The 11,374-nt window shown below is 44.7% G+C and overlaps 1 protein-coding gene across 1 annotated transcript; it reads right to left on the bottom strand.

Moving 5' to 3' along the window:
• Positions 1-5,445: 5,445 nt before the first annotated feature.
• On the bottom strand, positions 5,446-9,169 carry LOC123104513 (B-box zinc finger protein 18). The gene is made up of 5 exons (XM_044526378.1): positions 8,887-9,169; positions 6,433-6,529; positions 6,233-6,348; positions 5,908-6,147; positions 5,446-5,799 (listed from the first exon to the last, which is right to left on the bottom strand). The coding sequence occupies exons 1-5, from the start codon at positions 8,977-8,979 to the stop codon at positions 5,710-5,712; spliced, it is 636 nt and encodes a 211-aa protein (XP_044382313.1). The 5' UTR covers positions 8,980-9,169; the 3' UTR covers positions 5,446-5,709.
• Between the last annotated feature and the right edge of the window lie 2,205 nt (positions 9,170-11,374).

Here is an 11,374-nt window from a genome sequence, read left to right as displayed (position 1 = left end):
ATGTGGAATAGTTTTGCAACTCACGCCACCTGAAACACCATAGCGTAATGGTGTGTCCGAACGTCATAACCGTACTTTATTAGATATGGTGTGATCTATGATGTCTCTTACCGATTTATCACTATCGTTTTGGGGTTATGCATTAGAAACAGCTGCATTCACGTTAAATAGGACACCGTCTAAATCCGTTGAGACGACACCATATGAACTGTGGTTTAGCAAGAAACCTAAGTTGTCGTTTCTTAAAGTTTGGGGCTATGATTTTTATGTGAAAAAGTTTCAACCTGATAACCTTGAACCCAAATCGGTTAAATGCGTCTTCATGGGATACCCAAAGCAAACTGTTGGGTACACCTTCTATCACAGACCCAAAGGCAAGATATTTGTTGCTAAGAATGGATCCTTTCTAGAGGAGAAGTTTCTCTCGAAAGAAGTGAGTGGGAGGAATGTAGAACTTGATAAGGTAATTGTACCTTCTCCCGAATTGGAAAGTAGTTCATCACAGAAATCAGTTCTAGTGATTCCTACGCCAATTAGTGAGGAAGCTAATGATGATGATCATGAAACTTCAGATCAAGTTACTACCGAATCTCGTAGGTCAACCAGAGTATGGTCCGCACCAAAGTGGTATGGTAATCCTTTCTGGATGTCATGTTACTAGACCATGACGAACCTGCGAACTATGAGGAAGCGATGATGAGCCCAGATTCCACAAAATGGCTTGAGGCCATGAAATCTAAGATGGGATCCATGTATAAAGAACAAAGTATGGACTTTGATTGACTTGCCCGATGATCGGTGAGCCATTGAGAATAAATGGATCTTCAAGAGGAAGACGGATGATGATAGTAGTGTTACTATCTACAAAGCTCGAATTGTCGCAAAAGGTTTTCGACAAGTTCAAGGTGTTGACTACGATGAGATTTTCTCACTCGTATCGATGCTTAAAAGTCTGTCCGAATCATGTTAGAAGTTGCCGCGTTTTATGAAATCCGACAAATGGATATCAAAACTACATTCCTTAATGGATTTATTAAAAAAAGAGTTGTATATGATGCAACCAGAAGGTTTTGTCAATCCTAAAGGTGTTAACAAAGTATGCAAGCTCCAGCGATCCATCTATGGACTGGTGCAAGCATCTCGGAGTTGGAATATACGCTTTTATGAGTTGATGAAAGCATATAGTTTTATACATACTTGCGGTGAAGCATGTATTTACAACAAAGTGAGTGGGAGCACTACAGCCTTTCTGATAAGTATATGTGAATGACATATCGTTGTTCAGAAATGATGTAAAATTTTCTGGAAAGCATAAAGGAGAATTTTAAAGGAGTTTTTCAAAGAAAGAATTACTTGTAAAGCTACTTACATATTGGGTCAAGATCTATAAAGATGGATCAAGACGTTTGATAAGACATTCGGTGAGTACATACCTTGATAAGATTTTGAAGGAGTTCAAAATGGATCAGTCAAAGGAGTTCTTGCCTGAGTAGTAAGGTGTGAAATTGAGTAAAGACTCAAAACCCGACCATGGCCAAAAATAGAAAGAGAATGAAAAGTCATTCCCTATGCCTCAGTAATAGGTTCTATAAAGTATGCTATGTTGTATCAGACCTATTGTACACCTTAGCATGATTTCGGCAAGGGAGTACAATAGCGATCTAGGAGTAGATCACTGGACAGCGGTCAAAACTATCCTTAGAGGACTAAGGAAATATTTCTCGGTTATGGAGGTGATAAAAGAGTTCGTCGTAAAGAGTTACGTCGATGCAAGCTTTTTACACCAATCTAGATGACTCTAAGTCTTGATATAGATACATAATGAAAGTGGGAGCAATTAGCTAGAGTAGTTCCATGCAGAGTATTGTAGACATAGAAATTTGCAAAATACATGCGAATCTGAATGTTGCAGACCCGTAGACTAAACTTCTCTCACAAGCAAAACATGATCACTCTTTGGGTGTTAATCACATAGCGATGTGAACTAGATTATTAACTCTAGTAAACCCTTTGGGTATTAGTCACATGAAGATGTGAACTAATCGCATAAAGATGTGAACTATTGGTGTGAAATCACATGACGATGTGAACTCGATTATTGACTCTAGTGCAAGGGGAGACTGAAGAAAATATGACCTAGAGGCAATAATAAAGTTGTTATTTATATTTCCTTATATCATAATAAATGTTTATTATTCATGCTAGAATTGTATTAACCGGAAACTTAGTACATGTGTGAATACATAGACAAACATAGTGTCCCTAGTATGCCTCTACTTGACTAGCTCATTAATCAAAGATGGTTAAGTTTCCTAGCCATGGACATGTGTTGTCATTCGATGAATGGGATCACATCATTAGAGAATGATGTGATGGACTAGACCCATCCGTTAGCTTAGCACTATGATCGTTTAGTTTATTGCTATTGCTTTCTTCATGACTTATACATGTTCCTATGACTATGAGATTATGCAACTCCCGAATACCGGAGGAACACTTAGTGTGCTATCAAACGTCACAACATAACTGGGTGATTATAAAGATGCTCTACAAGTGTCTCCGATGGTGTTTGTTGAGTTGGCATAGATCAAGATTAGGATTTGTCACTCCGATTGTCGGAGAGGTATCTCTGGGCCCTCTCGGTAATGCACATCACTATAAGCCTTGCAAGCAATGTGACTACTGAGTTAGTTGCGGGATGATGCATTACGAAACGAGTAAAGAGACTTTCCGATAACAAGATTGAACTAGGTATGATGATACCGACGATCGAATCTCGGGCAAGTAACATACCGATGACAAAGGGAACAAACGTATGTTGTTATGCGGTTTGACCGATAAAGATCTTCGTAGAATATGTAGGAACCAATATGAGCATCCAGGTTCCGCTATTGGTTATTTGACCGAAGATGAGTCTTGGTCATGTCTACATAGTTCTCGAACCCGTAGGGTCCGCACGCTTAATGTTCAATGATGATATGTATTATGAATTATGTGATTTGATGTACCGAAGATAGTTCGGAGTCACGGATGAGATCACGGACATGACGAGGAGTCTCAAAATGGTTGAGACATAAAGATTGATATATTGGAAGGCTATATTCGGACATCGGAAAGGTTCTGAGTGGTTGGGGTATTTTTCAGAGTACCGGAGAGTTACGGGAATTCGTCGGGGGAAGTATTGGGGCTTCATGGGCCTTAGTGGAATGGAGAGAAGGGCCACAAGGGGAGGCTTCACCCCCCCCCCCCCACATGGGCTGGTCCGAATTGGACTAGGGAGGGGGCGGCGCCCCCCTCTTTCCTTCTCCCTCTCCTCTCCTTCCTTCTCCTACATGGACTAGGAAAAGGGGGAAACCTACTCCTACTAGGAGTAGGAATCCCCCCTTTGGGCGCGCCCCTTGAGGCCAGCCCTCCTCCTCCTCCTCCCCTCTTTTATATACGGGGGAAGGGTGCACCCCATAGACACACAAGTTGATCTCTTAGCCGTGTGCGGTGCCCCCTCCACAGATTTCCACCTCGGTCATATTGTCATAGTGCTTAGGCAAAGCCCTGCGCCGGTAACTTCATCATCACCGTCAACATGTCGTCGTGCTGAAGAAACTCTCCCTCGGCCTCAGCTGGATCTAGAGTTCGAAGTACATCACCGAGCTGAATGTGTGCAGATCGCGAAGGTGCCATGCGTTCAGTACTTGATCGGTTGGATCGTGAAGACGTTCGACTACATCAACCGTGTTACTTAACGTTTCTGCTTTCGGTCTACGAGGGTACGTAGACACACTCTTGCCTCTCGTTGCTATGCATCCCTAGATAGATCTTGTGTGATCGTAGCAACTTTTTTGAAATATTGTGTTCCCCAACAGAAGAGGCCTACAATCTCCGCCTCCTCGAGCACCGGCGCGCGAAGGAGCAACTCACTACCAGCACAGGCATCGCGACAGACGTGGACATGGGCGAGCAGGAGATGTTGCTCCAATCCTACCGCTCCGCCCGCAACATCCGCCGCGGCCGCTAGCGGTACCGCGTCCATGAGGCGGATGTGGAAGCCGCCTTCAAGGAGATCGACGAGGTGATAGATGAAGTTTACGGCAAGGACGAGGAAGACGTCGCCAACTCCACCTCGGCCGCGCCCCGCCGCCGGGACGACGAAGCCGATACATCCGCGGGCGCCGCTGGCAGCGAGGAAGAGTAGAGCATCAGAGGCCGCCGACGCTCGGGTCCCAAGAAGGCCACTACTTCTCCCCTCCCAATCTCAAACCTTGATATATGAAGCTAAGCTTAGCGGGGTCGTCATCGTTGGCCGATTAGCCGCTTGTAGGCTGAGGAGGTGCAGCTTCATTTCCTGGCTCTCATGGCTGTCCGGACATGGGGAACAAGCGTCAACGGTCATTTAAACTAGGTTTAGAGTACAGTTTAGTTAAAATATGTTAAAATATAATGATTTTGCTCCAGTTTAGATGAAAAAGCATCTAGTTTTATGTAGTATGAATGAAAATCATTTGGTTTGTTTAAATATTCATCAAATTTGTTTATTTCCATTAAATTCCGTTTGAAATGTCTCCGGACATTTGTGGCTATGGTTGGATGGCCGGCTTGTTCGTATCCATGAACTGGTCCCCCGGTCCGCAGGCAGATACGGTGTCCGGTTTAGAGTTGGAGGTGCCCTTATGGCATATTTCGTACTGTGGCTGGCTGGCTGGCGGGATCAACTGCTTAAACCAGTTCACCTGTCGGAACGATGTGTGACAGATATCTCGTTCGGAGGTTTGCACGGTAGCGAGGCAGAGTTGCCAGCGCTTCCGGAGATTGGAATAAATCTCGGTCGAAGATGCCTGCATATCTTGGTAGAGATGCAAATGTAACAGCCTAACAACGGAGCAAGTGGCCATGTAGCTAGGCACCCAGTAGCAGGCCAGGTGAAGAGGATCATGCCAGAGAGATGCATTGGATTGGTTGAGATGAACTTCAGAGTCCCTGGAAACTTCTTCAGAGAATCAGGAGGTTGGCTTAGTTGGCTGCAAGATGATCGATCTGGTGATACCCAAACCATGGCATTGCAGAAACTGGAAAGAGACCAGACACGTTTGTTTTCAAACAATTGGCCAAACCAATGTATGGACAGGTCAGGTGTTTGGTTTACTGCCCAGAAGCGAGCCAAAAATTTGGTGCCCAACCAAACCTTGAGAAAGTTTCATTGACATTACCACTCTTTTGTACCAAAACAGGCATTGCCAAACTTTATGTTTTGGCAGCAAAGTAAACAAGATCACAGCTTGCACAACAGCGGCCTTTCGCACTCCGGCTTCGTTACGTCGAGAGGCCGCAAATGCTCATAGATAACACGTACTCCTAGCAGCATCTCTTTTTTTTAGAGAGAGAAAGAGAGAGCACTCCTTGCAACATATTAGTTCTGGCATTCACAGTAGTTGGCATGTATAGCAGTTCCAGTACACAAAATGAGAGGTCTATTATTTCTTTGTACAGTTCCTGATAGCATACAACAGAAATCCGCAGCACAGCGTCTAGTGCATGCCATGCTTAATCCAGATACAGTCGTTAGCTTCGTCTCTAGTAAAAAACAACACACATTCTAAGGTCCCTGCAACGATACATTTAGCCTGGCCACTAAGGCTAAAGCTAATTCAAGCTCCCGGTGCGGACGAAATGTTTATAACAGCAACCGAAGCAATTTACATTCTGAGATTCCAATGTTTACTTGTCGGTGGCTCCATCGTAATTGCATGTTGGGACCACTCCTGAAGAGTCATGGTTGTTGTTGTGGCTATGATCCACTCCATGAGTCTGGATTTGCCACCAGGAAGAGTAATGGAGACAAGAGGAGAGACTGTAAGTACTTGGGAAAGAACACTTGAGACAAGTTACTTCTGTTATGGCAAAAATAGGACAGACCTGGGAACTTGAACCTTGCCCATTATTACGAGCTGGCCTCATATTAAGATCAAACATTTTTGAGTCAATGGCACCCTGGCCGTTGCAATTGCCATCTGAGGCCGGATCATAGGCATTGTGGTGGTGGTTCACCATTTGCTCCTTTTCTACCGAATGAGCATTATTTTGGTCCCTTGGGTTTTCAGACTCCATCTGTTGCATGGCTACATCGTCCATATGCCCTGGTTTATCTCCTGGAAACTAATCAAAATTTCAAACCTCAAGTAATAATATAATATAGTACATGAGATTTCAACCATTAGTTGATTAACAATTAAAATCATACTTCGACTCGTTGTCTTAGCAGCAAGTATCTTCCATGGGTTCGTTTCCCACCAACATGAACAGCCATATCACAACTCAGGCAAAGTGATGTACCATCTATGTCACAGTAGAAGAAAGCTGCATAGACAGGTCGAAAGCTGATGAAATCAAACTTTAATAGATAAGTGACATAAGAATTGTTTTAAGGTCGAAAATGCATACCAGGAGAACTTTCACATATATCACAGCGTACTAATTTATTAGGGTCCGCAAGCCCAACCCTTACATGCCGACTAGCAAGCTTGTTACACATATGTACCTGGAGTACAACATTCAAAGAAATATCAGAAACTGGAAGATGAAGATTGTGCCTTGACAATCAAGTATTCAAGTTATAATGATTTGAAGCAATGAAAACTGGAACGTGTATCTTTTTTAATAGTACTGCAGAAAGGATTTGCACATGCATCAGACATGCACTACTTTGGACAATAGTATGGCTATATATTACCTAAAAGCATAATAGAGCCATAACTTTATCATTTGAATTTACAAATCAAGAGCACAACATTTGCTCCAGCTTGACCAAATAAGATACTGAATAGACTTTGGAACGCCAGTGCTTGTGATGAATTGTAAACCAACATAAGTAGCATCATTCTTCGTATGAAAAAATAACAGGATATAGCCTTCCCCATTTTTCTGTATGAAATTGGGACTACCATTTATACTATTTGTAAAATTTTGCTGACAAAAATGGTGTTTTCACCTTTAAGCAACTTTAATATGTTGTGCAACACAAATGCTCCCGACAATGTCACCACACTAGCAATGTCAGAACACCTATTTGGAGGGGGGCATTAATCACTATTTGGGCTCATTTGCAGTTCTGCAAAAGGTCAAGTAGGCACTCTTTTGGTAACGGAGCAAATTGCTTGGAAAACGTATGCTCCAGCGTGCAACATGCCACGAACGTCCTAGCAGTTTGGGAACTTCCAGTAGGTTGCAGAAAATTGGTAGGTGGAGGGACCACTTCTAGTCCCAGTAGTATACTTGCTAATTAGCAAAATAGTATTGTCTTCTAATCACATACACATGCTTTGACAAGGCAACAGTTTCGTACACAACTACACAATTTATTATCAACTGGAAACAGAAACATAGTCCTAGCATACTGTGACAAACACTAGCTAGTGTGACACCTTCTTTTAAGTTCATGAGAAGACCTGGGTTCTTATGTTGGGCAATCAGCGTGCATGAGTTCTGTAGAAGATCTAATGCTGACAAGTACTGTTCATTAAACATGTATTCCTTCCGTCCCAAAATAAGTGTCTCAACATGCGCAAAAAAAAAATAAGTGTCTCAACTTTAGTGCAACTTTGTAAATAAGTGTCTCAACTTTAGTGCAACTTTGTACTAAAGTTAGTACAAAGTTGAGACGCTTATTTTGGGACGGAGGGAGTATTACAGAACATCAAAGGAAAGAAAAACGAGCATACAATGGTTATAAGATGATAATAGGCACCGTAAAAGATTATCATTTCAACATTTTTATAAGAGCATTTGACACCTCCAACAAAGCACAGCAATAGCACAGAACGGACAGATAAAGTAATTAATGGGTAAATCAAGACATAATATAAAAATAATAGCAACAAGCCAAAAATGTTCAAAGAACTATTGTTTATGAAATGTGTTTCATAATATGTCAAACAAAAATGATCAAAATCTAGAAATGATTGGGCGCATGAAGCCACCGGGACCTCAGCCCACCCACATGCACAATAACCCACATATAGTACCATCAACATCAGCTATAGCTTTATCAGACAGCAGCATCCACCTCGGTACATTTAAACTGGTTTAAAAAGCATTTCATGCCAAGTTGGAATGTTCACCTAAAAAACAATATGTACTTTGTATGCACTGCTGATTTTGAATAGCATGATACCGATTCTGTAGCTTCTCAGAAAACAAATAAACCAAGGTCACAGCCTACATCATAAGGTATACTGTGTAGGGAATATCATTTGCATTTCGCATAACTAGTTTTACCACTAAAAGAATGAGAAAAAGAATAGAGAATATTCTCATTTATACAGATTGGCCATTTCGGAACTGAACTTCAAGTGATCCATAAGCATAAGTTTTCGAGGATAAGAACAACGTTTGACACATGAGCAACAAAGTTGTGTAAACCAATCACCCTTTTTTTTTGCCCCATCGCACCGTATTGAGAAATTTGTAGTCTCGCAAGGTAAGCTAAACCATAATCTCTACAGAGTCACCAACTATATGTGGGATTCGGGGTGCAAGCCCATGGTAATCACCAGACTCGAAATACGTAGATATAGCAGGAATATTAGTAATTTACTACTGTAGTATGAAGCCAACGCCATAGTGAACGAAAAATTTCAGATAAAGGGAGTAGCCTTTTCAAAGTTGTTTTTCAAAAAACGTCAGAGCTGTCAGGACAGCTCTCCCAGATCCACCATGCGAGAAGACGAACGTAGTGGAGCGATTCTCTCGATCGCAGCTCCAGATCTACCCAGCCATCGGAGCAACAGCCAGCGACCCGTGGCTGGTCAACACCGCATACTGAGGCAGCAACGCCAAGGCGTAGCCCGATCCGCGTGGCTGGACAGATGGTCGCGGGAGTAGGGAGAGAGCGCGCACCTTCTCGTCGCAGGGACGGCAGAGGGCGGCCTCGTCGGCCGCGCAGAAGAGCACCGCCACCGCGCTCTCGCACACATCGCAGATCGTCCTCATCCCGCCGCGGCGCGCGCAGTCATCGTCCGCCCTCCATCCCGCCCTCCCTCCTCACTCCCCTCCGCGCGCTACGTCCTCTCTCTCCGCCCTCGGATCAACCTCTCTCCGCCTCCGCGCTGTGCTGTGCTGTGCTTCGGCTGCGGCGACAAGTCGGCAGCGGGGAGGGCGACTGGACGGGTAGAAGACGCGGCAGCGGCGGGAGCCGGGGGTGTTTGTGGGGAGGGAGGGAGGAGGGAGGAGGCGGAGGCGAGATGTGATGTGGCAGCGACTCGCGAGCTGGAGGCGGAGGACTCCCCGCGGGACTGGTGGTGCGAAGCCGCCGCGGGATCGGCGGTGGGGCCCCGCGACCCACGGGCGCACACCCCCGTGGACCCGGCCCACGCGGCCGCGGGCCGTACGGCGCGCGGGCCCCCCCGGCGTCTCTGCGGCGTGCCGACCTCCGGCGCATGGACCCGGCTCATGCCGCTGTAAAGCGGGAGGGGGTACGCCCAGCTTTGGGGCTGCTTCGGGTACCGGATAAAATGGCCGACCCGCGCCGCTGACGGTGGGGCAGGGGTATCCTGGGCTGGCTGGATCTGACACGTTGAGGCTTCTCGGATGGGCCTGGTGGTGGTGGTGGGTGGGTGGGTTTTGTGGATTTGGGATTTGATTTTTAGGGGGAGGTGGGCCCAAGAGAGGCGTGCGCCACGAACTAGAAAAGGGCCGTGTGTGTGGCTGTGAATCCGTCGCTGGGTGGTTCTCTTCTCCCGCCAAATGTCTACTGGTAGGTGCGTCGCTGTCTTTTTTAAAAGAGTGACATATTTGGTATGCTGCCTCATGCCTAATTTTGGATTACTGCCTGGAAAACTATATATACTCCCTCCATTTTTGTATACAAGGCCACAAACTTATATTACAGGTACCAAGGTAGAAATCAATGCCTACTTAAACCAATGTTGCAAGCTAGTCTTTTTTCTCACTTGACGTGTTAATTAATGTGCATTTTCTCTTCAACACACAACAAGACAACCCTCCCACTCCTCATTGGTTGATTAATGTGATACACGAAAACCAACCTTCTCATTCCCACATGCATGCAAGGGATATTAATGTCCTCGGTTGTTAGTACGAGGCAAACCTCATCAATTTTACCTCGATTGATGTTAGTGGCCTTGTATAGATGCAAATTGTAATTTTGATAGTGGTCTTGTATACAAAAATGGAGGGAGTGCTACTTTTTGCCTTACAGATGTGGAAGGTGCGGGCTGCAATGATAACGCACTTACCATATTTTGAAGTGGTGACACATTTATCATACTTTGCAGTGGCAACAAAGTTTTTTTAAGATAAGGTTACTTTATTGATCAAATGGCAACACTGCAAAGAGTCGCCCGTATGCAATCCGGATCAGAATGAAAAACACAAAAACTAACATAATTTTTACATGATTTAGGTAGCACATGAGGCAAAGACATCAGTCACATGCTTAATATCAGCCACGACTGAATCAATGAGAAATCTATCAATGACAAGTGTGGGGTGTCTGCCCATACCTTCATATTCTATCAACGACAAGTGTGGCGTGTCATCCCACGAGCTTCTGTCTGACCTAGTTCCAAGCATATATATATTCAGTCTCCTCCAGAGGAAAAAGTTTATTGTGTTTTACGATACGGAGCCACCACCCCTCATGTTTTTCATCGAGAGCACTAATTTGGAGTCTGTTCTGGGCTCCGGAGAGAGGGATTCGCCACCGTCGTCATCACCAACCATTCTCCATCAACAATTTCATGATGCTCATCACCGAGAGTGGTAAATTCCTTTGTAGGCATACTGGACGGTTGAAGGTGTCCTAGACTAGGGGGCCTCGGCCCAGGTGGCTTAGTTTGTGGGTCGAGCTAGTGGCCTGTTAATGAGGAAGGACTCCGGAGACCTCCAACCTATGTGTATCCGGCTTCACCAAAGATGTGGCGTGTGCTCCAAGAAAATCTATTAGATTCGGCATGCAAACCCTAGATGCCAACCGACCATGTGTAACTCTAGATACCCTTAGTTCATATATAAACCAGCGGGTTTAGTCCTTAGACGCATTTCATACATTCAGCATCCTCATACCCCTAGGGTTTAGACCACAACTCACGATCTCGAGGTAGATCAACTATGTACTTTGATACATCCATAATATAAGCAAGAGCAGGACGTAGGGTTTTACCTCCTTAAAGAGGGCCCGAACCTGGGTAAAAACACCATGTCGTCTATCTCTTGTTACCCATCGATCCAATCTAACAGCTCAGCCCCCTACCCGACGTCTGCCGGTTTTGACACCGACATTGGTGCTTTCATTGACACCTCACTGTTGATCGCCCCGGACCGATGGCTTCACCAACCGATTATCCGAGTCTCCCTAGCTCCATAG

Source organism: Triticum aestivum, chromosome 5A (genome assembly GCF_018294505.1).
Source record: "Triticum aestivum cultivar Chinese Spring chromosome 5A, IWGSC CS RefSeq v2.1, whole genome shotgun sequence".
Taxonomy (NCBI): Eukaryota; Viridiplantae; Streptophyta; class Magnoliopsida; order Poales; family Poaceae; genus Triticum; species Triticum aestivum.
This window is presented reverse-complemented; position numbering and strand designations above follow the sequence as displayed.